The 23,496-nt window shown below is 51.8% G+C and overlaps 1 protein-coding gene across 2 annotated transcripts in view; it reads right to left on the bottom strand.

Moving 5' to 3' along the window:
• The window catches only part of BRAT1 (BRCA1 associated ATM activator 1), a 62,717-nt gene that overhangs the window by 11,775 nt on the left and 27,446 nt on the right, over positions 1-23,496 (bottom strand). For both annotated transcript variants that reach the window (XM_075318119.1, XM_075318118.1), the window contains 4 exons: positions 23,317-23,390; positions 18,598-18,691; positions 18,340-18,438; positions 15,220-15,383 (listed from right to left, as the gene is read on the bottom strand). In XM_075318119.1, coding sequence (XP_075174234.1) covers positions 15,220-15,383; positions 18,340-18,438; positions 18,598-18,691; positions 23,317-23,390 — 431 coding nt within the window. The remainder of the gene's footprint in view (positions 1-15,219; positions 15,384-18,339; positions 18,439-18,597; positions 18,692-23,316; positions 23,391-23,496) is intronic.

Here is a 23,496-nt window from a genome sequence, read left to right as displayed (position 1 = left end):
CCGTGGCATCCTTGCAGGCCAACGGGGTAATTGAACGGTTCAGAGGTTTCTACTCAAATCTCTTCCTAGTCCCCAAAAAGGACGGTTCCTTCCGGCCCATCCTGGATCTCAAGCTTCTCAACAAGCATGTTCAGGTGCGGCATTTTCGCATGGAGTCTCTGCGGTCAGTCATTGCCTCAATGACCCAAGGGGATTTCCTGGCATCCATCGACATCAGAGATGCCTATCTGCATGTGCCAATTGCAGTTTCACACCAGCGTTGGCTACGTTTTGCAATCGGAGAGGAACATTTCCAATTCGTGGCTCTCCCCTTCGGGTTAGCCACGGCCCCTCGTGTATTCACCAAGGTCATGGCAGCAGTGGTTGCGGTTCTGCACCTCCAGGGGTTGGCAGTGATTCCTTACCTGGACGACCTTCTAGTCAAGGCTTCATCCAGTGCAGACTGTCAGCGGAGTGTCTCGCTCACTCTCGCCACGCTTGTTCAATTCGGGTGGCTTGTCAATCTGCCCAAGTCCACTTTGACCCCGACCCAGAGGCTCACGTACCTAGGGATGCAGTTCGAGACTTTGCCGGCACTTGTGAAGTTGCCCTTAATCAAACAGCAGTCCCTCCAACTGGCAGTGCGCTCTCTGCTGAGGCCCCGCCGTCATTCCATCAGGCACCTGATGCAGGTGCTGGGTCAGATGGTGGCGTCAATGGAGGCTGTTCCCTTTGCCCAGTTCCATCTGTGGCCACTGCAGCTGGACATTCTCCGCTGTTGGGACAAGCGGCCTTCCTCCTTGCACAGGTTAATGGCTCTGTCGCCACAGACCAGGACCTCTCTTCAGTGGTGGCTTCGACCCCTCTCTCTCTGTCTCAGGGGCGCTCCTTCCTGACCCCGTCCTGGGTGATCCTCACCATGGATGCCAGTCTATCCGGCTGGGGAGCGGTATGTCTCCACCACCGAGCGCAGGGCACTTGGACTCCGTCCGAGTCAGCCCTCTCGATCAATGTGCTGGAAACCAGAGCCGTGCTTCTGGCTCTCCTAGCTTTTCACCACCTATTGGCGGGCAAGCACATCCGAGTCCAGTCAGACAACGCGACAGCGGTTGCCTACATCAATCACCAAGGCGGGACACGCAGCCGCCTGGCAATGTTGGAGGTACAATGCATCCTTCAATGGACGGAGGACTCCAAGTCCACCATATCCGCAGTCCACATCCCAGGCGTGGAAAACTGGGAAGCAGATTATCTCAGCCGTCAAACCCTGGACAGTGGCGAGTGGTCCCTGCATCCGGCAGTGTTTCAGTCAATCTGCCGCAAGTGGGGCACTCCGGAAGTGGACCTAATGGCATCCCGTCACAACAACAAGGTTCCGGTTTACGTGGCTCGCTCCCACGATCCTCAGGCCTTCGCCGCGGACGCTCTGGTTCAAGACTGGTCCCAGTTTCGTCTGTCCTACGTGTTTCCCCCTCTAGCTCTCTTGTCCAGAGTCCTGCGCAAGATCAGAATGGAGGGCCGTCGAGTCATCCTCATTGCTCCGGACTGGCCCAGGCGAGCTTGGTACCCAGACCTGCTCCATCTGTCCGTAGAGGTGCCGTGGCATCTTCCGGACCGTCCAGACCTTCTCTCACAAGGTCCGTTTTTCCGCCAGAATTCTGCGGCTCTCAGATTGACGGCGTGGCTCTTGAGTCCTGGATCTTGACGGCTTCTGGTATCCCCCCTGAGGTCATCTCCACTATGACTCGGGCTCGGAAGTCTTCATCTGCCAAGATCTATCACAGGACTTGGAAGATTTTCCTGTCCTGGTGTCGCTCTTCCGGCCATCCTCCTTAACCTTTTTCCTTGCCGACCCTTCTGTCCTTTCTACAGTCCGGTCTGCAGCTGGGACTGTCCCTCAACTCTCTCAAGGGACAAGTCTCGGCTCTGTCAGTGCTGTTCCAGCGGCGTATCGCCCGGCTGGCTCAGGTCCGCACCTTCATGCAAGGTGCGTCTCACATCATTCCACCTTACCGGCGGCCCTTGGATCCCTGGGACCTCAATTTGGCTCTCACGGTTTTGCAGAAACCCCCCTTTGAGCCTCTTAGGGAGGTTTCTTTGTTTCGTCTTTCACAGAAAGTGGTCTTTCTAGTGGCCATAACTTCCCTCAGGAGAGTCTCTGATTTGGCTGCGCTCTCTTCGGAGTCACCTTTTTTGGTTTTTCATCAAGACAAGGTGGTTCTCCGTCCGACTCCGGACTTTCTTCCTAAGGTGGTTTCTCCTTTCCACCTTAACCAGGACATTACCCTACCTTCCTTCTATCCGGCCCCTGTTCATCGCTTTGAGAAAGCGTTGCATACTCTGGATCTGGTGCGGGCTCTCCGGATCTATGTGTCTCGCACCGCTGCTCTTAGGTGGTGCACCTCTCTTTTTGTGCTAACCACAGGTCGGCGTAAGGGCCTCTCTGCTTCTAAGCCGACCTTAGCCCGTTGGATTAGGTCGACCATTTTGGATGCCTACCAGTGTACTCAGGTGCCTCCCCCGCCGGGGATCAAGGTACATTCGACCAGAGCTGTCGGTGCCTCTTGGGCTTTCAGGCACCAGGCTACGGCTCAGCAAGTCTGTCAGGCTGCCACTTGGACTAGCCTGCATACCTTTTCAAAGCACTACCAAGTGCATGCTCATGCTTCGGCAGATGCGAGCTTGGGCAGACGCATCCTTCAGGCGGCTGTCGCCCATTTGTGAAGTTAGGCTCCGCCTACTTCTCAGTTTTCTTCATCGTTCCTTATGGGAGACCCAGACCATGGGTGTTTAGCTTCTGCCTCCGGAGGACACACAAAGTACTACACTAAAAAGTGTAGCTCCTCCCTCCAAGCATATACACCCCCTGGATGACCACATCTAGCCAGTTCAATGCTTTGTGTTCAGGAGGTCACACACACATGCATTCTCATCTGATTTTTGATTTCAAAGAGTTGGAAGAAAAGCGGGTCCAAGCTGGACTCCCGGCATGTCCCTTCTCACCCCACTGTGTCGGCGGTGCTGTTAAGGTTGATTTTACAAGGCTGGAGCCTTACATGCCGCGCTCCTTCACCATCCCTCGGGCTCTGGCTTGAAGTGGGAGCCATCACGGTTCTCTCTGCTTTGCAGGAGACCGGTCTCCATCCGCAGCCCTTTCAGGAACCTGCCGGACGGAGCGCTCACCCCTCAGGGACCTGGCCCTGCGTCTCATAAGCTAAGTATTGAGACGTTATTGAGGGGTCCCTTGTACATTTATTGTGGGGAGAGTGTGTTATGTCACTGTGCTGTGATTTCCGGCCGGTTCTCTGGTTTTCTCCTGAGAACCGCGCCGAGGGTGCCTGCTCGTCGGCCGCATGAGAAAATTTAGGCCCCGGCTTCGGCTGCGGCCTAGTTTCGTTTTCACTGCCCCTGCATGTCAGTCATGCAGGGGGACAGTGCGGCGCCGCCCACCGGCCGTTCAGCTCAGGTGAGGACACTCCTCTCTGAGGAGATGTTTCCCTCCCCTGTATTTCTCCTTGGCCCTCCGGTTCCCGCTCTTGGACTAAACCCCGCCCCCCCTCCTCACTCCGGCGCCATTTTATCAGCGTTTACACACTGATCGGCGCTGGCTGCTGCAGCTCTGCATCTGTCTGGGGGTCCAAGCTGTGGAATCCGGAGGGCACACAGAACGGTCTGGTAAGCCACAACCTCTGGTTGTGGACTTTATTATACACTCTCTGGGGGTCATTCTGAAGGAGTGTATTCTTTACTGCAGAGCCTCCACCTCAGCAGCATGTCTCTCACTAGGAGCAAGGCTGCAAGGCTTTACTCTATATGCACTGCATGTAAGCTCATACTGCCTGAACCGAGCACATATCCACATTGTGATGCCTGCTCTAACATGGTGGTGCCTCAGCCTGGAGTCTCCCCAGGGGTCCCTCCGGCTGCTCCAGCCCCGGTGGCTGAACCCCCGGCTTGGGTAGCATCGTTTTCTAAAGCTATCTCCCAGTCCTTTGCCGACTCCATGGGACAGCTGTCCCGGACTCTGCTGACCATGCATCAGCCCCCTTCTCAGGGCGCCTCTGCTGCTCTGACTCGCTCTGCAGAGCTCACAGAGGATTTTTCATCTGTTCCCGGACCCCGTCCTCCTAAACGGAGACACAGGGACTCTTCTCCTTCCTCGTCCCACGGCTCTGATTCACGAGCTGAATTGCAGGGCGAGGAGGATGTCTTTACTGTGGGCTCGGACGCTACCTCTATGTACCCCATTGATCTATCTGAAGGGGATGCGGATGTTAGTGACTTGATTGCGTCCATTAATTCCGTACTGGACCTCAATCCACCAGTGTCAGAGGAACAAGCCTCTCTGATAGAAAAACACCAGGTTACCTCACCTAAGAGAGCAAGGAGTATGTTTTTTAACCACTCCAGTTTTCAGGCCACTGTGACCAAGCCCAGGGCCTGTCCTGACAAACGCTTTCCAAAGCGTAGTTCTGATGAACGTTTTCCCTTTCCACCAGAGGTGGTCAAGGAGTGGGCTCATTCACCAAAGGTAGATCCTCCGGTGTCTAGAATCTCAGCCCGGACAGTTGTATCTGTGGCCGATGGCACCTCACTTAAGGATCCCACTGACCGCCAGGTTGACCTTCTGGCCAAATCTGTATATGAGGCGGCAGGGGCCTCGTTCTCCCCGTCTTTTGCAGCAGTGTGGGCTCTTAAGGCCGTCTCTGCTTCTCTGGAGGAGATGCATTCCCTCACCAGGGACTCTATGCCCGAAATGGTTGCCTTAACTTCCCAGGCTTCGGCTTTTTCATCCTATGCCATGTCTGCCATTCTGGAGGCTTCTCACCGCACGGCGGTGGCTTCCGCTAATTCCCTTGCGATCCGCAGGATCTTGTGGCTTCGAGAGTGGAAAGCAGACGCTTCTTCCAAGAAGTACCTTGCTGGGCTCCCCTTTGCTGGGTCCCGGCTGTTCGGTGAACAACTGGATGAAATTATTAAGGAAGCTACTGGCGGGAAGAGTACTTCCTTGCCACAAACTAAAACCAGGAAACCTGTCCAGGGCAGGAACCAGTCGAGGTTTCGTTCCTTTCGTTCCTCTAACTGGTCATCCTCTAAGCCCTCAGCCTCGTCCACTAACTCAGCCAAGGATCGAAAACCCAGCTGGCGCACGAAGCCGCGTCCTCAGAAGAGCGGAGGAGCCGCTGCCACTAAGGCAGCCTCCTCTTGACTATCTGGCTGCGCCAGCAACGTCCTTGGTCGGTGGCAGGCTCTCCCACTTTGGCGACGTGTGGTTCCAACACGTCTCCGATCAGTGGGTGCGGGATATCATCTCCCACGGCTACAGGATAGAATTTTCTTCCAGCCAGCCAAACAGATTTTTTCTGTCCACTCCCCCCTGCTCCAAAGCCGCCGCCTTCTCTCAGGCCGTGGCATCCTTGCAGGCCAACGGAGTAATTGTACCGGTTCCCGCCCGGGAACGGTTCAGAGGTTTCTACTCAAACCTCTTCCTAGTCCCCAAGAAGGACGGTTCCTTCCGGCCCATCCTGGATCTCAAGCTTCTCAACAAGCATGTTCAGGTGCGGCACATTCGCATGGAATCTCTGCGATCGGTCATTGCCTCAATGACCCAAGGAGATTTTCTAGCATCCATCGACATCAGAGATGCCTATCTGCATGTGCCAATTGCAGTTTCACACCAGCGTTGGCTACGTTTTGCAATCGGAGAGGAACATTTCCAATTCGTGGCTCTCCCCTTCGGGTTAGCCACGGCCCCTCGTGTATTCACCAAGGTCATGGCAGCAGTGGTTGCGGTTCTGCACCTCCAGGGGTTGGCAGTGATTCCTTACCTGGACGACCTTCTAGTCAAGGCTTCATCCAGTGCAGACTGTCAGCGGAGTGTCTCGCTCACTCTCGCCACGCTTGTTCAATTCGGGTGGCTTGTCAATCTGCCCAAGTCCACTTTGACCCCGACCCAGAAACTTACGTACCTAGGGATGCAATTCGAGACTCTGCCGGCACTTGTGAAGCTGCCCTTAGTCAAACAGCAGTCCCTTCATCTGGCGGTGCGCTCTCTGTTGAAGCCCCGCCGTCATTCCATCAGGCACCTCATGCAGGTGCTGGGTCAGATGGTGGCGTCAATGGAAGCGGTTCCCTTTGCCCAGTTCCATCTGCGTCCCCTGCAGCTGGACATTCTCCGCTGTTGGGACAAGCGGACCTCTTCCTTGCACAGGCTAGTGTCTCTGTCGCCACAGACCAGGAGCTCTCTTCAGTGGTGGCTTCGGCCTCTCTCTCTGTCCCAGGGACGCTCCTTTCTGGCCCCGTCCTGGGTGATTCTCACCACGGATGCCAGTCTATCCGGCTGGGGAGCAGTGTTTCTCCACCACCGAGCACAGGGCACTTGGACTCCGTCCGAATCAGCCCTCTCGATCAATGTGCTGGAAATCAGAGCTGTGCTCCTAGCTCTCGTAGCCTTTCACCACCTGTTGGCGGGCAAGCACATTCGAGTCCAGTCAGACAACGCGACAGCAGTTGCCTACATCAATCACCAGGGCGGGACTCGCAGCCGCCTAGCAATGTTGGAAGTTCAATGTATCCTTCAGTGGACGGAGGACTCCAAGTCCACCATATCCGCAGTCCACATCCCAGGCGTAGAAAACTGGGAGGCAGATTATCTCAGCCGTCAAACCGTGGACAGCGGCGAGTGGGCCCTGCATCCGGCAGTGTTCCGGTCAATCTGCCGCAAGTGGGGCACTCCAGAAGTGGATCTAATGGCATCCCGGCACAACAACAAGGTTCCGGTTTACGTGGCTCGCTCCCACGATCCTCAGGCCTTGGCGGCGGACGCGCTGGTTCAGGATTGGTCCCAGTTCCGTCTGGCCTACGTGTTTCCCCCTCTAGCGCTCTTGCCCAGAGTCCTGCGCAAGATCAGAATGGAGGGCCGTCGGGTCATAATCATTGCTCCAGACTGGCCCAGGCGAGCTTGGTACCCAGACCTGCTCCGTCTGTCCGTAGAGGTGCTGTGGCTTCTCCCGGACCGCCCAGACCTTCTCTCACAAGGTCCGTTTTTCCGCCAGAATTCTGCGGCTCTCAGATTGACGGCGTGGCTCTTGAGTCCTGGATCCTGACGGCTTCAGGCATTCCTTCCGAGGTCATCTCCACTATGACTCAGGCTCGGAAGTCTTCCTCGGCCAGGATTTACCACAGGACTTGGAGAATTTTCCTGTCCTGGTGTCGCTCTTCCGGCCATGCTCCTTGGCCGTTTTCCTTGCCGACCATCCTGTCCTTTCTACAGTCCGGTCTGCAGCTAGGACTATCCCTCAATTCCCTCAAGGGACAGGTCTCGGCTCTGTCAGTGTTGTTCCAGCAGCGTATCGCCCGACTGGCCCAGGTGCGCACCTTCATGCAGGGCGCATCTCACATCATTCCGCCTTACCGGCGGCCTCTGGATCCCTGGGACCTTAATCTGGTCCTCACGGCCTTACAGAAACCCCCCTTTGAGCCTCTTAGGGAGGTTTCTTTGTTTCGTCTTTCACAGAAAGTGGTCTTTCTGGTGGCCATAACTTCTCTCAGGAGAGTCTCTGATTTGGCTGCGCTCTCTTCGGAGTCACCCTTTTTGGTTTTTCACCAAGACAAGGTGGTTCTCTGTCCGACTCCGGACTTTCTCCCTAAGGTGGTGTCTCCTTTCCACCTTAACCAGGACATTTCATTGCCTTCCCTTTGTCCGGCCCCTGTGCATCGCTTTGAGAAAGCGTTGCATACTTTAGATTTGGTGCGGGCGCTCCGGATCTATGTGTCACGCACCGCTGCCCTTAGGCGGTGCACCTCTCTTTTTGTGCTGACCACAGGTCAGCGCAAGGGTCTCTCGGCTTCTAAACCGACCCTAGCTCGTTGGATTAGGTCGGCCATATCCGATGCCTACCAATGTTCTCAGGTGCCTCCCCCGCCGGGGATTAAGGCGCACTCGACCAGAGCTGTCGGTGCCTCTTGGGCTTTCAGGCACCAGGCTACGGCTCAACAAGTCTGTCAGGCTGCCACTTGGTCTAGTCTGCACACCTTTTCGAAGCACTACCAAGTGCATGCTCATGCTTCGGCAGATGCGAGCTTGGGCAGACGCATCCTTCAGGCGGCTGTCGCCCATTTGTGAAGTTAGGTTTCGCCTACTTCTCAGTTTCTGTTTATTTCCCACCCATGGACTGCTTTGAGACGTCCCATGGTCTGGGTCTCCCATAAGGAACGATGAAGAAAAAGAGAATTTTGTTACTTACCGTAAATTCTTTTTCTTATAGTTCCGACATGGGAGACCCAGCACCCTCCCTGTTGCCTGTTGGCAGTTCTTGTTTCGTGTGTTTTCACCGGCTGTTGTTGTAGACAGAGGTTCCGGTTATTCCGGGTTTTACTCTATCTCTACTTGTGGGTGGATGTCCTCCTTCAGCTTTTGCACTAAACTGGCTAGATGTGGTCATCCAGGGGGTGTATATGCTCGGAGGGAGGAGCTACACTTTTTAGTGTAGTACTTTGTGTGTCCTCCGGAGGCAGAAGCTAAACACCCATGGTCTGGGTCTCCCATGTCGGAACTATAAGAAAAAGAATTTACGGTAAGTAACAAAGAAGGGAATTTTGTTTACTTACCGTAAACTCCTTTTCTTCTAGCTCCTATTGGGAGACCCAGACAATTGGGGTGTATAGCTTCTGCCTCCGGAGGCCACACAAAGTATTACACTTTAAAAGTGTAACCCCTCCCCTCTGCCTATACACCCTCCCGTGCATCACGGGCTCCTCAGTTTTGGTGCAAAAGCAGGAAGGAGGAAACTTATAAATTGGTCTAAGGTAAATTCAATCCGAAGGATGTTCGGAGAACTGAAAACCATGAACCAAAAGAACAATTCAACATGAACAACATGTGTACACAAAAGAACAACCAGCCCAAAGGGAACAGGGGCGGGTGCTGGGTCTCCCAATAGGAGCTAGAAGAAAAGGAATTTACGGTAAGTAAACAAAATTCCCTTCTTCTTTGTCGCTCCATTGGGAGACCCAGACAATTGGGACGTCCAAAAGCAGTCCCTGGGTGGGTAAAAGAATACCTCGATAAAAAGAGCCGAAAACGACCCCCTCTTACAGGTGGGCAACCGCCGCCTGAAGGACTCGCCTACCTAGACTGGCGTCTGCCGAAGCATAGGTATGCACCTGATAGTGTTTCGTGAAAGTGTGCAGACTAGACCACGTAGCTGCCTGACACACCTGCTGAGCCGTAGCCCGGTGCCGCAATGCCCAGGACGCACCCACGGCTCTGGTAGAATGGGCTTTCAGCCCCAAAGGAAGCGGAAGCCCAGAAGAACGGTAGGCTTCAAGAATCGGTTCCTTGATCCACCGAGCCAAGGTTGACTTGGAAGCCTGCGAACCCTTACGCTGCCCAGCGACAAGGACAAAGAGCGCATCTGAACGGCGCAGGGGCGCCGTGCGAGACACATAGTGTCGGAGTGCTCTCACTAGATCTAAGGAGTGCAAATCCTTTTCACATTGGTGAATTGGATTAGGGCAAAATGAAGGTAAGGAGATATCCTGATTGAGATGAAAAGGAGATACCACCTTAGGGAGAAATTCCGGAACAGGACGCAGAACCACCTTATCCTGGTGAAAAACCAGGAAGGGGGCTTTGCATGACAGCGCTGCCAGCTCCGACACTCTACGGAGCGATGTAACTGCCACTAGAAATGCCACCTTCTGCGAAAGACGTGATAAAGAGACATCCCGCAGCGGCTGTTAAGGTCCCAGGGTTCCAGCGGACGCTTGTAAGGTGGGACTATGTGGCAAACTCCCTGCAGGAATGTGCGGACCTGCGGAAGCCTGGCTAGACGCTTTTGAAAAAATACGGATAGCGCCGATACTTGTCCCTTGAGAGAGCCGAGAGACAACCCCTTGTCCATTCCGGATTGAAGGAATGAAAGAAAAGTGGGTAAGGCAAAAGGCCAGGGAGTAAAATCCTTATCAGAGCACCAGGATAAGAAGATCCTCCAAGACCTGTGATAGATCTTGGCGGACGTTGGTTTCCTGGCCTGTCTCATGGTGGCAATGACATCTTGAGATAACCCTGAGGACGCTAGGAGCCAGGACTCAATGGCCACACAGTCAGGTTGAGGGCCACAGAATTCAGATGGAAAAAAGGAAAAACGGCCCTTGTGACAGCAAGTCTGGGCGGTCTGAGAGCGCCCACGGTTGACCCACCGTGAGATGCCACAGATCCGGGTACCATGACCGCCTCGGCCAATCTGGGGCGACGAGAATGGCGCGACGACAGTCGGACCTGATTTTGCGCAGCACTCTGGGCAGCATCGCCAGAGGAGGAAATACATAAGGCAGTCGAAACTGCGACCAATCCTGAACTAATGCGTCAGCCGCCAGAGCTCTGTGATCTTGAGACCGGGCCATGAATGCCGGGACTTTGTTGTTGTGCCGTGACGCCATGAGATCGACGTCCGGCGTTCCCCAGCGGCGACAGATCTCTCGAAACACGTCTGGGTGAAGAGACCATTCCCCCGCATCCATGCCCTGACGACTGAGAAAATCTGCTTCCCAGTTTTCTACGCCCGGGATGTGAACTGCGGAGATGGTGGAAGCTGTGGCTTCCACCCACTGCAGAATCCGTCGGACTTCCTGGAAGGCTTGACGACTGCGAGTGCCGCCTTGGTGGTTGATGTATGCGACGGCAGTGGCGTTGTCCGACTGGATCCGGATCTGCCTGCCCTCCAGCCACCGATGAAAAGCCAATAGGGCTAGATACACTGCCCTTATCTCCAGAATATAGATCTGAAGGGATGACTCTATCGGAGTCCAGGTTCCCTGAGCCCTGTGGTGGAGAAAACCCCCCCCCACCCTGACAGGCTCGCGTCCGTGGTGACCACAGCCCAGGTTGGGGGTAGGAAGGATTTTCCCTGCGACAGAGAGTTGGGAAGGAGCCACCACTGAAGTGACGTCTTGGTTGCAAGAGAAAGAGAGACGTTCCTGTCGAGTGAAGTCGACCTCCTGTCCCATTTGCGGAGAATGTCCCACTGGAGTGGCCGCAGATGGAATTGCGCGAAGGGCACTGCCTCCATCGCTGCCACCATCTTCCCCAGGAAGTGCATGAGGCGCCTCAAGGGGTGTGACTGACCCCGAAGAAGAGATTGCACCCCTGCCTGCAGAGAAAGCTGTTTGTCCCGCGGTAGCATGACTACCGCTGACTGAGTATGAAACTCCATGCCAAGGTACGTCAGTGATTGGGTCGGTGTCAACTTGGATTTTGAGAAGTTGATGATCCACCCGAACTGCTGGAGAGTCGCCAGAGCGACGGAAAGACTGTTTTGACACGCCATCTGAGAGGGTGCCCTGACCAGAAGATCGTCTAAGTAGGGAATCACCGAGTGGCCCTGAGAGTGTAGGACCGCCACAACAGATGCCATGACCTTGGTGAACACCCGTGGGGCTGTCGCCAGGCCGAAAGGCAATGCCACGAACTGAAGGTGTTCGTCCCCGATGGTGAAACGCAAAAAGCGTTGATGTTCGGATGCGATCGGCACATGGAGATAAGCATCCTTGATGTCGATCGATGCTAGGAAGTCTCCTTGTGACATCGAAGCGATGACCGAGCGGAGAGATTCCATCCAAAACCGTCTGGTGCTCACATCTCTGTTGAGCAGTTTGAGGTCCAGAACGGGACGGAACGAGCCGTCCTTCTTTGGCACCACAAACAAGTTGGAGTAAAAGCCGCGACCATGTTCCTGGGGGGGAGCAGGGATCACAACTCCTTCTGTCTTCAGAGCGTTCACCGCCTGAAAAAGTGCATCGGCTCGCTCGGGGGGCGGAGAGGTTCTGAAGAAAACGAGTCGGGGGACGAGAGCTGAACTCTATCCTGTAACCGTGAGACAGAATGTCTCTCACCCATCGGTCTTGAACATGTGGCCACCAGGCGTCGCAGCTGCAGCGTCCGGGATGAAGGCGCTCCATGCACATCCCCCATGGGGACACAGAGTACCTTAGTGATGCAGGGCCCGGTCCCTGAGGATAAATAGACTCCTGTCTGACAGATTCCCACAGGGGCTGCGGAGGGAGCACGGTCCCAGTGAATGGATGACCGCTCAGGATCCCACTTCTCCCAGAGCCGCTAAGGGATGGTGAAGGAGACGGCATGAGGCTCCGGCCTTTGTACCCGCAATGGGTACCTCAACCTTAACAGCACCGCCGACATAGTGGGGTGAGAAGGGAACATGCCGAGGGCCCCGTGGGGGCCCACTTTTCTTCCAACCGATTAACTAAAATGAGAAACAAAGCATAAAACTGAGGAGCCCGTGATGCACGGGAGGGTGTATAGGCAGAGGGGAGGGGTTACACTTTTAAAGTGTAATACTTTGTGTGGCCTCCGGAGGCAGAAGCTATACACCCCAATTGTCTGGGTCTCCCAATGGAGCGACAAAGAAATTCTCTTTTTTCTGTTTATTCCCACCCATGGACTGCTTTGAGACGTCCCAATGTCTGGGTCTCCCATAGGAACGATAAAGAAAAAGAGAATTTTGTTTACTTACCGTAAATTCTTTTTCTTATAGTTCCGTATTGGGAGACCCAGCTCCCTCCCTGTTGCCTGTTGGCAGTTTCTTGTTCCGCGTGTTATCACCGGCTGTTGTCGTGGACAGAGTCTCCGGTTGTTCCGGTTCTTGCTCTGTTTTTACTTGTGGGTGGCTATTCTCCTTCAGCTTTTGCACTAAACTGGCTAGATCTGGTTCTCCAGGGGGTGTATAAGCTCAGAGGGAGGAGCTACACTTTTGAGTGTAGTACTTTGTGTGTCCTCCGGAGGCAGAAGCTATACACCCAATGTCTGGGTCTCCCAATACGGAACTATAAGAAAAAGAATTTACGGTAAGTAAACAAAATTCTCTTTTTTTGCTGCGTTTTTTACCGCGTTTTTGTGCAGAAAATGCTGTGACATTGCTTCCCCAGCAATGTTTATGGGTTTTCAGAAGTGCTGTCCGCACACAGCGTTTTTTTGTAGCTGCTTTTTTGTGGTGACCACAAAAACGCAGCATGTCAATTATTTCTGCGTTTTTCACAGCGGTTTTCACTCACTGAATGCAGTGCACAAAAACGCAGCCAAAAACACGGTAAAAACCCACAAAAACCACACCCGCGGTAAAACGCGGGTGCGTTTTTTGTGCGTTTTTGCGGACAAAAACGCACAAACAACGCAGCGTGAAAAAAATACCTAGTGCGCACATAGCCTAAGTGCAGTTTGTAGCCCAATTCTGAATATCTATCCTTCTGCCAGCAAAGTCAATGAGATATCTGAAGTGCTGCGTGCACATTGCTTCTTTTTTTCCTTGCACTGTTGGGTGCAAAAAAAAAATCTGTAGCATGTCCATTCTTGGTGTGTTTTTTTTCCGGCGTTTTTTTAACTCTTCCAGCCATTGATTTCACAAAAACAAACGCATGCAAATTTGGTGCAGATATTTTAGCACCAAATTTGCATCTCCTGGCTGGAAAACTGCAGTCAAAAGCGTTTTTGTGCCAAGAGATGCAGATATGGTGCTGAAATTTATACACCATATTCCTGCACCAAATCTGAGAATACCAGCCCCCAGCTGTCGGCTTTATCATGGCTGGGTATCAAAATTGAGGGGGGACCACACGCCGTTGTATAAAATTTATTTATATTGAAAAATAATACAACTTCTCCCGCAGAAATAAGGCCTTGTACAGCCACGTATGTAAAGAAACAAAGAACAATATATGGTTGCTGAAATGTGGAGAGGCAAAAACAAATATACCGTATTTTTTGGATTATAAGATGCACTTTTCCTCCCAAAAATTTGGGAGGAAAATGAGGGGTGCGTCTTAAAATCCGAATGTAGCTTTACCTGGGGGCCTGTCTGTGCGGCGATCTGGTGCGTTTGGGCGGCCGGGTGCCTGTGGCTGCGTGCAGGTGGCAGCCAGGTGCCTGTGTGCGGGCGGCAGCCGGGTCCCTGTACCTGCGTGCGGGCGGCAGCCGGGTGCCTGTCGGTGCCGGCTGCCTCTCTGTGCGGGTGGGCGGCTGTGCGGCAGGTTTCCCAGTGCGTCCGCGGTACCAGTTTCAAATGATGGCGCCGGGAGACAGCGCGTGCGCAGATGGAGCCCTTGGATGAGAGCTCCATCTCCATCCGGGCGCCATCATTTGAACCGGGACCGTGGACACACTGGGACACTCACCGCACCGATCTGCTGCACCACTCACCCACCGCCGCTGCTTCTGCCACTACTGACCCGCCGCGCCTGCCGCTGCCACTACTGACCCACCGCGCCTGCCGCCACTGACCACCAGACCTGCAGCCACGGACGCCGCCGCACCTGCAGTCACTGACCCGCCGTGTGTGCCAGCAGAACCTCTGCCTCCTGTGACCTGCTTCACCACCACTACTGCCCCCCTCCGGTAAGACAACACTAAAGCGGGCTTTACACGCTACGACATCGCTCAAGTGATCTCGTTGGGGTCACGGAAACGTGCAAAATCGCTCATCGGTGACATGGGGGTCCATTCTCAAATATCGTTACTGCAGCAGTAACGATGTTGTTCCTCGTTGCTGCGGCAGCACACATCGCTCCGTGTGACACCGCAGGAACGAGGAACCTCTCCTTACCTGCCTCCCGGCCACAATGCGGAAGATAGGAGGTAGGCGGGATGTTCATCCCACTCATCTCCGCCTCTCCGCTTCTATTGGGCGGCAGTTCAGTGACGCTGCAGTGACGTTGCTGTGACGCTGAACGAACCGCCCCCTTAGAAAGGAGGCGGTTCGCCGGTCACAGCGACGTCGCAGGGAAGGTAAGTAGTGTGGCGGGTCAAGGCGATGTTGTGCGACACGGGCAGAGATTTGCCCGTGTCGCACAACCAATGGGGGCGGGTACCCACGCTAGCGATATCGGTGACAATATCGCAGTGTGTAAAGCGGCCTTAGGACAACACCGGAGTATAAGACAGACCCCATTTTTATTTTTTTTACCTTTTTTATCTCTAAATTTGGGGTGCGTCTTATAATCCGATGCGTCTTATAAAGCGAAAAATACGGTAATGAAAAGGGTTATAGCAGCCGCCCCGTGCAGACAGCTTGTGTGCAGGGAAAATATTGTAGTCGACCTCCTCTAGCTCATCCTGAAGAATTTCTGCTGTGTAAAGATTGAATAATTCCTCGAATACTCCTAAATCCTCGTTTGCCCTCTCAGCTGGACTCTTTAGGAGTCTTATTAGAAGAGATAGGTACTGACCTCACATCTTAAAGGCTCGGCAGCCGCGGTGTGTGTGATATTAACAATCTGACCCACGCAGGTTACCGCACTCGCACGGACATAACTCTCCGGGTCCTTAAGAAGATCCACAACAAGCTGAGGAAGTCCAGAACTGATCAGAACCTGTACAACGTCTGCACGTCCTGGAAGCAAAGAGGAAAAGTGACAGTGACTGTATATTATTCTATATTGTACCCGAAAGCATCGCTTCTAGAAAACTGCAGAGCCATATGTGGCCGGCCATTCTGTGCCAGGATCTACAGTGTGTCCACCCATATCCTGTCCACCACCATTAACTTGAGAACGGCAGCAGCTATAGGCATAGAAGTGGTGTCTAGGTATAGTAAAGTAGCCATGCGCTATGCAGTGAAACCACCTATAGCGCCACCTGGTGGAAAACAACGGAGTTAGCATTTTTATCTCGAAAACGGAGCGAGATAGAGAAAAAAAGTGAATTACAAAGTTGTAGGGCGTCATCAATTCAATACGAATCGACACCTTGCATACAGAAATGCTATGATTAGAACGTGTAAAGCTCACAAGGCTGCGGACGTGAAGCGATACCTCATGGAGACCTTCCTACAAGTTATTGGGTATGGTGGCTGCGTGGAGTGGCCTCCACGCTCACCTGACCTGACCCCATTGGACTTCTTTCTGTGAGGTCACATCAAACATCAGGTGTATGCGACCCCTCCACCAACATTGCAGGACCTACGACGACGTATCACATATGCTTGTGCAAACGTGTCACCTACCATATTGCACAGCGTGCAGCAAGATACAGTATGCTGTGCAGAGTGCAGATGTGCATTGCAGCTGACGGGGGCCACTTTGAGCATCAAAGTTATATGAGCGCCATATGCGTGACCAGCATTCAATGTTTGGGGGGTCATGGGTTTCAAATCATAGCATTTCTGTATGCAAGGTGTCGATTCTTATTAAATTGATGAAGCCCTACAATTTTTTAATTCACTTGTTTTCTCTATCTCGTTCCGTTTTTGAGATAAAAATGCTAACTCCATTGTTTTCCACCAGGTGGCGCTATAGGTGGTTTCATTGCGTAGCACATGGCTACTTTACTATACCTAGACACCACTTCTATGCCTATAGCTGCCGCCGTTCTCAAGTTAATGGCGGTGGACAGGATATGGGTGGATACACTGTATATTCTACCTGAAAGCATCGCTTCTAGAAAATTGCAGAGCCATATGTGACCGGCCATTCTGTGCTAGGATCTATACTGCCGGCTCCACTACGAGGCAGGGGTGCTGCTCTGACCATGCCCATCTTACACGCAGAACACTCCTGGCTAGAACCATGCTTTGCTCACCCTTCCCAGGTCCGCCGGTAAATCTCTTCCTCTGCCATCTGTCCTTGTCTGCAGCGCATGCATCACATTGACATTGCTTCAGCCCAAACCTGAGCTTAGCGGTTCTGCGCAGGTTGACAGCACAAGCTGCGCAGGGCGGTGTCAATGTGATGTTAGCAGCACTGCAAACAGTAATAGATACTGGTACAAGTAGTGGAGACTCAATGCTGGACCGGGGAAAGGTGAGTCACGCACAATTTGCTTTTTTTTTCTTTTTTTTTTTGGGGAAATGCAGCCAGGTGACAGGTTTCTAAGCCAGAAATTCTCTTTAAGGTCCTATATATCAAAATTGTCTACTCAATATAATCACAAGCAAGTATATGAAACTACATTGAGCATTCTGTTTATTTCTCCACTTATGAGTCACTTCTCCCTCTGCCTATTGAAGTTATCATTGAAAAACTTCTCAAATCTTGACAAACTGTCAGCTCCCTGAGGAATAAAGATTATAGCTGCTGATAAAAGTTTATGTAGAAATTAAAAATAGACTGAAAAAAAAAGAAAATACATAAATCAGTGCTGTGTTTTATGTCACAGTTGGATCCACAGCTACACTGCTCAGTACTGCTGTATAATGTCCTCCTGCTGCTGAATTCACAGCTACACTGCTCAGTACTGCTGTATAATGTCCTCCATGCTGCTGGATTCACAGCTACACTGCTCAGTACTGCTGTATAATGTCCTCCTGCTGCTGAATTCACAGCTACACGGCTCAGTACTGCTGTATAATGTCCTCCATGCTGCTGGATTCACAGCTATACTGCTCAGTACTGCTGTATAATGTCCTCCATGCTGCTGAATTCACAGCTACGCTGCTCAGTACTGCTGTATAATGTCCTCCATGCTGCAGGATTCACAGCTACACTGCTCAGTGCTGCTGTATAATGTCCTCCATGCTGCAGGATTCACAGCTACACTGCTCAGTGCTGCTGAATAATATCCTCCATGCTGCAGGATTCACAGCTACACTGCTCAGTACTGCTGTATAATGTCCTTCATGCTGCTGAATTCACAGCTATGCTGCTCAGTACTGCTGTATAATGTCCTCCATGCTGCTGGATTCACAGCTGCTCAGTACTGCTGTATAATGTCCTTCATACTGCTGGATTCACTGCTACACTGCTCAGTACTGCTGTATAATGTCCTCCAAGCTGCTTGATTCACAGCTACACTGCTCAGTACTGCTGTATAATATCCTCCATGCTGCAGGATTCACAGCTACACTGCTCAGTACTGCTGTATAATGTCCTCCATGCTGCTGGATTCACATCTACACTGCTCAGTACTGCTATATAATATCCTCCATGCTGCTGGATTCACAGCTACACTGCTCAGCACTGCTGTATAATGTCCTCCATGCTGCTGAATTCACAGCTACACTGCTCAGTACTGCTGTAAAATGTCCTCCATGCTGCTGAATTCGCAGCTACACTGCTCAGTACTGCTGTATAATGTCCTCCATGCTGCTGGATTGACAGCTACACTGCTCAGTACTGCTGTATAATGACCTTCTGCTAATGTTTCTTGAGGTATGGAGACAGGAGAGCAGGAATCCCTCACATTTGTGTGTTTTGGAGACATCATAGTAGCTGGTCTCCACCCACTAGCTCAGAGACAACTGAAAATTAGTCATACAATGATCAGAAATAGTGTTACCCCTCATGTACACACATGACAGCTAATTCTGATCAGTCACCTGCAATGACTGACACACTTTGAACTCATGGTACCTTTAACCGCAGCCGTGACGTTGGCGATAAACTCCAATGTAGTGTCCCGAACCTCCCACGAGGGGCTGCACAGACGCTTCATTATCACTGGACACAACCCTGCGATAGAAATAAAACCTGTATAAATGTTATAACACATCACATTAGCCGCATTGTCATCTGGTCAAATTTACACTGGGTTGGGATCACGGCGCGGAGCTCTGCCACAGTCATTGTCTATGGTACAATACTGACTATGGTACTGTATTAGCCACCGACCTTGAAGAAAGATCCTGCCCTCGGTCCAGTGCTTGTCGGATCTGTGCCAGGCCTGGAGCCACTTCAGCGAGGCCTGAAACGCCTTTTTCAGAACCTGCAGAGAACACATTAGTAGGCAGATTGTGGATTCTTTACAGTCCAGTTTTGTAAAACTCCTACACTATCAATTCTCTAATCCTTCATTGGATAGTCCGGCACTTATTTCTGGGCCACCTGGTAATCTGGAAACCCAAATTAAAATGAATCATTCCCTTACAGTTCACAAATGATTAATTCAAGACTTTAGTTTCGTGATTTCACTGTGAAGATCCAAATCTAACAACACCATAGAAAGTAATGGCAGCAACAGCTATCACAACTGTACAATCTGTTGGTGTCCAACCCTCTGAGAGTAATAGGGTTAGAATCGGTAGTTTGGCTCTTTAACAGCTTCTCCCTGGTGCTGTGCCGCAAACCATCACACTCACCTTATGTCCAGATCCCCTGAAGAACCAGCATATCAGCGAAACGTTCTGGGAGGCGTTTAGTTTTCAATAGGCTGTCCTTGCTCGCTGACGTAAATACAGTGCCAATACTACTGAGAGCAAAGGACACCGCAATTTTTACTCGCCTTATGTTCACATCCCCTGAAGACGCAGCATACCAGCGAAACATGTTGGGAGGACCTTACTTTTTAATAGGTTGTTCTTGCTATATAGAAAACAAAATAGTTGTTCTGCTCGCTGACAGAAATACAGTGCTGATACTACTGAGAGCAGAGGACACTGCAATTTTTACTCACCTTATGTTCACATCCCCTGAAGACGTAGCAAAGCAGCGAAACACGCTGTAAGGATCTTAGTTTTTAGTAGGCTGTCCTTGTTATATAGGAAACATAAAGTAGTTGTTCTGCTGCCTGATGTGAATACAGTGCTGATACTACTGAGAGCAAAGGACACTGCAATTATTACTCACCTTGTGTTCACATCCCCTGAAGACGCAGCATACTAGCGAATCGTGCCGGGATGATCTTTGTTTTTAATAGGCTGTACTTGTTATATAGGAAACATAAAGTAGTCGTTCTGCTCCCTGACGTAAATACAGTGCCAATACTACTGAGAGAAAAGGACACCGCAATTTTTACTCACCTTATGTTCAGATCCCCTGAAGACGCAGCATAACAGCGAAACGTACTGGGAGAACCTTACTTTTTAATAAGCTGTCCTTGTTATATAGGAGGAAACATAAAGTAGTCGTTCTGCTCCCTGACGTAAATACAGTGCCGATACTACTGTGAGCAAAGGACACTACAATTTTACTCACCTTATGTTCACATTCCCTAAAGATGCAGCAAAGCAGTGAAACGCGCTGTAAGGATCTTAGTTTTTAGTAGGCTGTCCTTGTTATATAGGAAACATAAAGTAGTTGTTCTGCTCCCTGGCGTAAATACAGTGCTGATACTACTGAGAGCAAAGGACACCGCAATTTTTACTCACCTTGTTTTCACATCCCCTGAAGATGCAGCATACCAGCGAAACGTGCCGGGATGATCTTAGTTTTTAATAGGCTGTACTTGTTATATAGGAAACATAGAGTAGTCGTTCTGCTCCCTGACGTAAATACAGTGCCAATACTACTGAGAGAAAAGGACACCGCAATTTTTACTCACCTTATGTTCAGATCCCCTGAAGACGCAGCATAGCAGCGAAATGTGCTGGGAGGACCTTACTTTTTAATAGGCTGTCCTTGCTACAGTATATAGCAAACAAAATAGTTGTTCTGCTCTCTGACGTACCGTAAATACAGTGCCGATACTACTGCAAAGGACACCACAATTTTATATCATTGTATTCAGAGAAGTATCGTAAATAAGATGTACGTTTTAAATACTCCTTAGTTAAAGGGCAGGGCACTAGTGAGGTCTTCGGCCCTTATTTTTGCATTTGATTAAAGGAGTTGTCCAACATAAACTCAAAAAATTTTGTTAAGCTAATCTGTGCTGTATTGTCATATAAAACACCCTACATTGTTATTTTTCTTTTTTACCTTTTGTTCCTCTTGAATTATCCCTTTATTCTCTGCAGCTCCTTGTTTACATTCAGCTCCAGCAAACATGACCACTTCCTGTGCAAAACCTCAGTCAGAGCTGTCACCGCCCGGCCTCAGTGTCCAGCCCCTCCCCCTGTCCGCCCCCTGCACACACAGTCCCTGTCAGTATTCTGCCCCAGCACTGACCTGTTATCACTACAGCATTGCAAATAACAGCCCCACATCGGGCTCTGCACCCCACACCACATCGGGCTCTGCACCCCACACCACATCGGGCTCTGCACCCCACACCACATCGGGCTCTGCACCCCACACCACATCGGGCTCTGCACCCCACACCACATCGGGCTCTGCACCCCACACCACATCGGGCTCTGCGCCCCACACACACATCGGGCTCTGCACCCCACACCACATCGGGCTCTGCGCCCCACACCACATCGGGCTCTGCACCCCACACCACATCGGGCTCTGCACCCCACACCACATCGGGCTCTGCACCCCACACCACATCGGGCTCTGCGCCCCACACACACATCGGGCTCTGCACCCCACACCACATCAAGCTCTGCACCCCACACCACATCGGGCTCTGCACCCCACACCACATCAAGCTCTGCACCCCACACCACATCAGGCTCTGCACCCCACACCACATCGGGCTCTGCACCCCACACCACATCGGGCTCTGCACCCCACACCACATCGAGCTCTGCACCCCACACCACATCGGGCTCTGCACACTACACATACACACACACATCGGGCTCTGCACTCCCCGCACACATTGGGCTCTGCACACGACACACATATATGGCTCTGCAATGCACACACACATATGGCTCTGCACCGCACACACACATATGGCTCTGCACCCACACACACATATGGCTCTGCACACCACACACACATATGGCTCTGCACACCACACACACATATGGCTCTGCACCGCACACACATATATGGCTCCGCACCACACACACACACTTATGGCTCTGCACCGCACACACACATAGGGCTCTGCACCGCACACACACATAGGGCTCTGCACCGTACACACACATATGGCTCTGCACCGCACACACACATAGGGCTCTGCACACCACACACACATCGGGCTCTGCACACCACACACACATCGGGCTCTGCACCGCACACACACATCGGGCTCTGCACCGCACACACACATATGGCTCTGCACCGCACACACACATATGGCTCTGCACCGCACACACACATCGGGTTCTGCACCGTACACACACATCGGGTTCTGCACCGCATACACACATCAGGCTCTGCACCGCACACACACATCAGGCTCTGCACCGCACACACATCGGGCTCTGCACCGCACACACACACACACACACACACATCGGGCTCTGCGCCGCACACACATCGGGCTCTGCAACTCCCCCCCCCACGGCGCTCTGTACCGACCCCCCACCATCGTTCTGCACCGATTCCCCCCCTACCCCCATAGGTAACACATGTAGGGAGTACATACTCACCCCTCCTCGGTCCCCGCCGCTCCTGCACGTTCGTCCGCTGTCTGGTCTGGACATATCAGTACAGTAGTGACGTCACCGCTGTGCTGAACTGTCAGACACAGACAGCGATGAGAAGCAGCGCTCCCTCTCATCAGCGCTTTCAAATATATCGGCATCACAGATGCTGCTCATACATTTGAATGTGCGATCCTGAGCAGGGGGCCCGGTGCTGGCGGTGACACCGCTGCAGCTGCCGCCAGGCCCCTCCCCTCAGCTCACAGACCCCACAGCAGTGCCGGGGGAGGTTGTGGGCAGAGTACGGGATGCGGGGGTGTGTGTGGGAGGGTGCAGGGAAGGGGGGCGGGGCTCATCGCACTGTACCCGCCCAGCAGGGCGGCAACATGCTGTTCCAGATTTGCATGTCAACACGGTCCTGCCCATGTTGACATGAAATGACCGGAAGCAGCAAAATCGCGGCAGAAGCAGTCACATGACCACTCTGAGCCGGGGGAGAGAGGCTGACAGCAGGGCAGGTAAGTGGTCACTATCTACTTACCTGCCCCAATGTAGCCCAATAGGGTAATAATAAAAAAAAAGTCAAAATAAGCCGGATAACCCCTTTAAATTCCTTTTGTGGATCTTAGCTATTACATGCTACTCAATTGTTAACAGCTCCATTCATGCTCAATATGGCGGCTATGTGGGCTACTAATAGGCCTAACACCATGGAAATACTACGTCGGTTACACTGGATGAAATCACATGGCTGCTGTATGATGGTGAGGATCAACTAGAGAAATAAAAAATACTTATGGAAAAAGAAGTGTCATAACAGAGACAGAGACCCTGATTCTAACTATGTGTCACTTACTGAGCTGTTTGCTGTCATTTTGATAAAATCAGTGATTCTCTGCTGCAAATCTAGCAGCTATACAGAGCTCATGAATATACTGGACTACCTGGCAGCACGCCTAGTAGTCCTGTAATGATAATCTCCTGCTGATTACACTGTGATTTTATCAAAACTACACTAAGCAGCCCAGTATGTGACACATAACTGGAATCAGGATCTGTGCCCCTACGTTATGCTGTTCTCAGATTACCTGGTGACAGATTCCCTTTAAATGACTGTCCATAATAAACTACTGCATTAAAGACATAAACAGGCTGGTAACAATGAAGGATAATGTAAGTTTCTTACTGTGGGGTCAGTTTCTGGATTCTCTAGGTAAGAAGTGAGCACGTTATACATCTTGATCAAGGCGTCCGGTTTCACTAACAAAATCAAAGTATAAATGGTGTTAACGCGCACCAACCACCAGGATTTTCCTATACAAACTAAAGCCAGTGCTATACTGGCACCATCATGCTGATTCTATAC

The sequence above is a fragment of the Anomaloglossus baeobatrachus genome, chromosome 7, assembly GCF_048569485.1.
Source record: "Anomaloglossus baeobatrachus isolate aAnoBae1 chromosome 7, aAnoBae1.hap1, whole genome shotgun sequence".
NCBI lineage: Eukaryota > Metazoa > Chordata > Amphibia > Anura > Aromobatidae > Anomaloglossus > Anomaloglossus baeobatrachus.
This window is presented reverse-complemented; position numbering and strand designations above follow the sequence as displayed.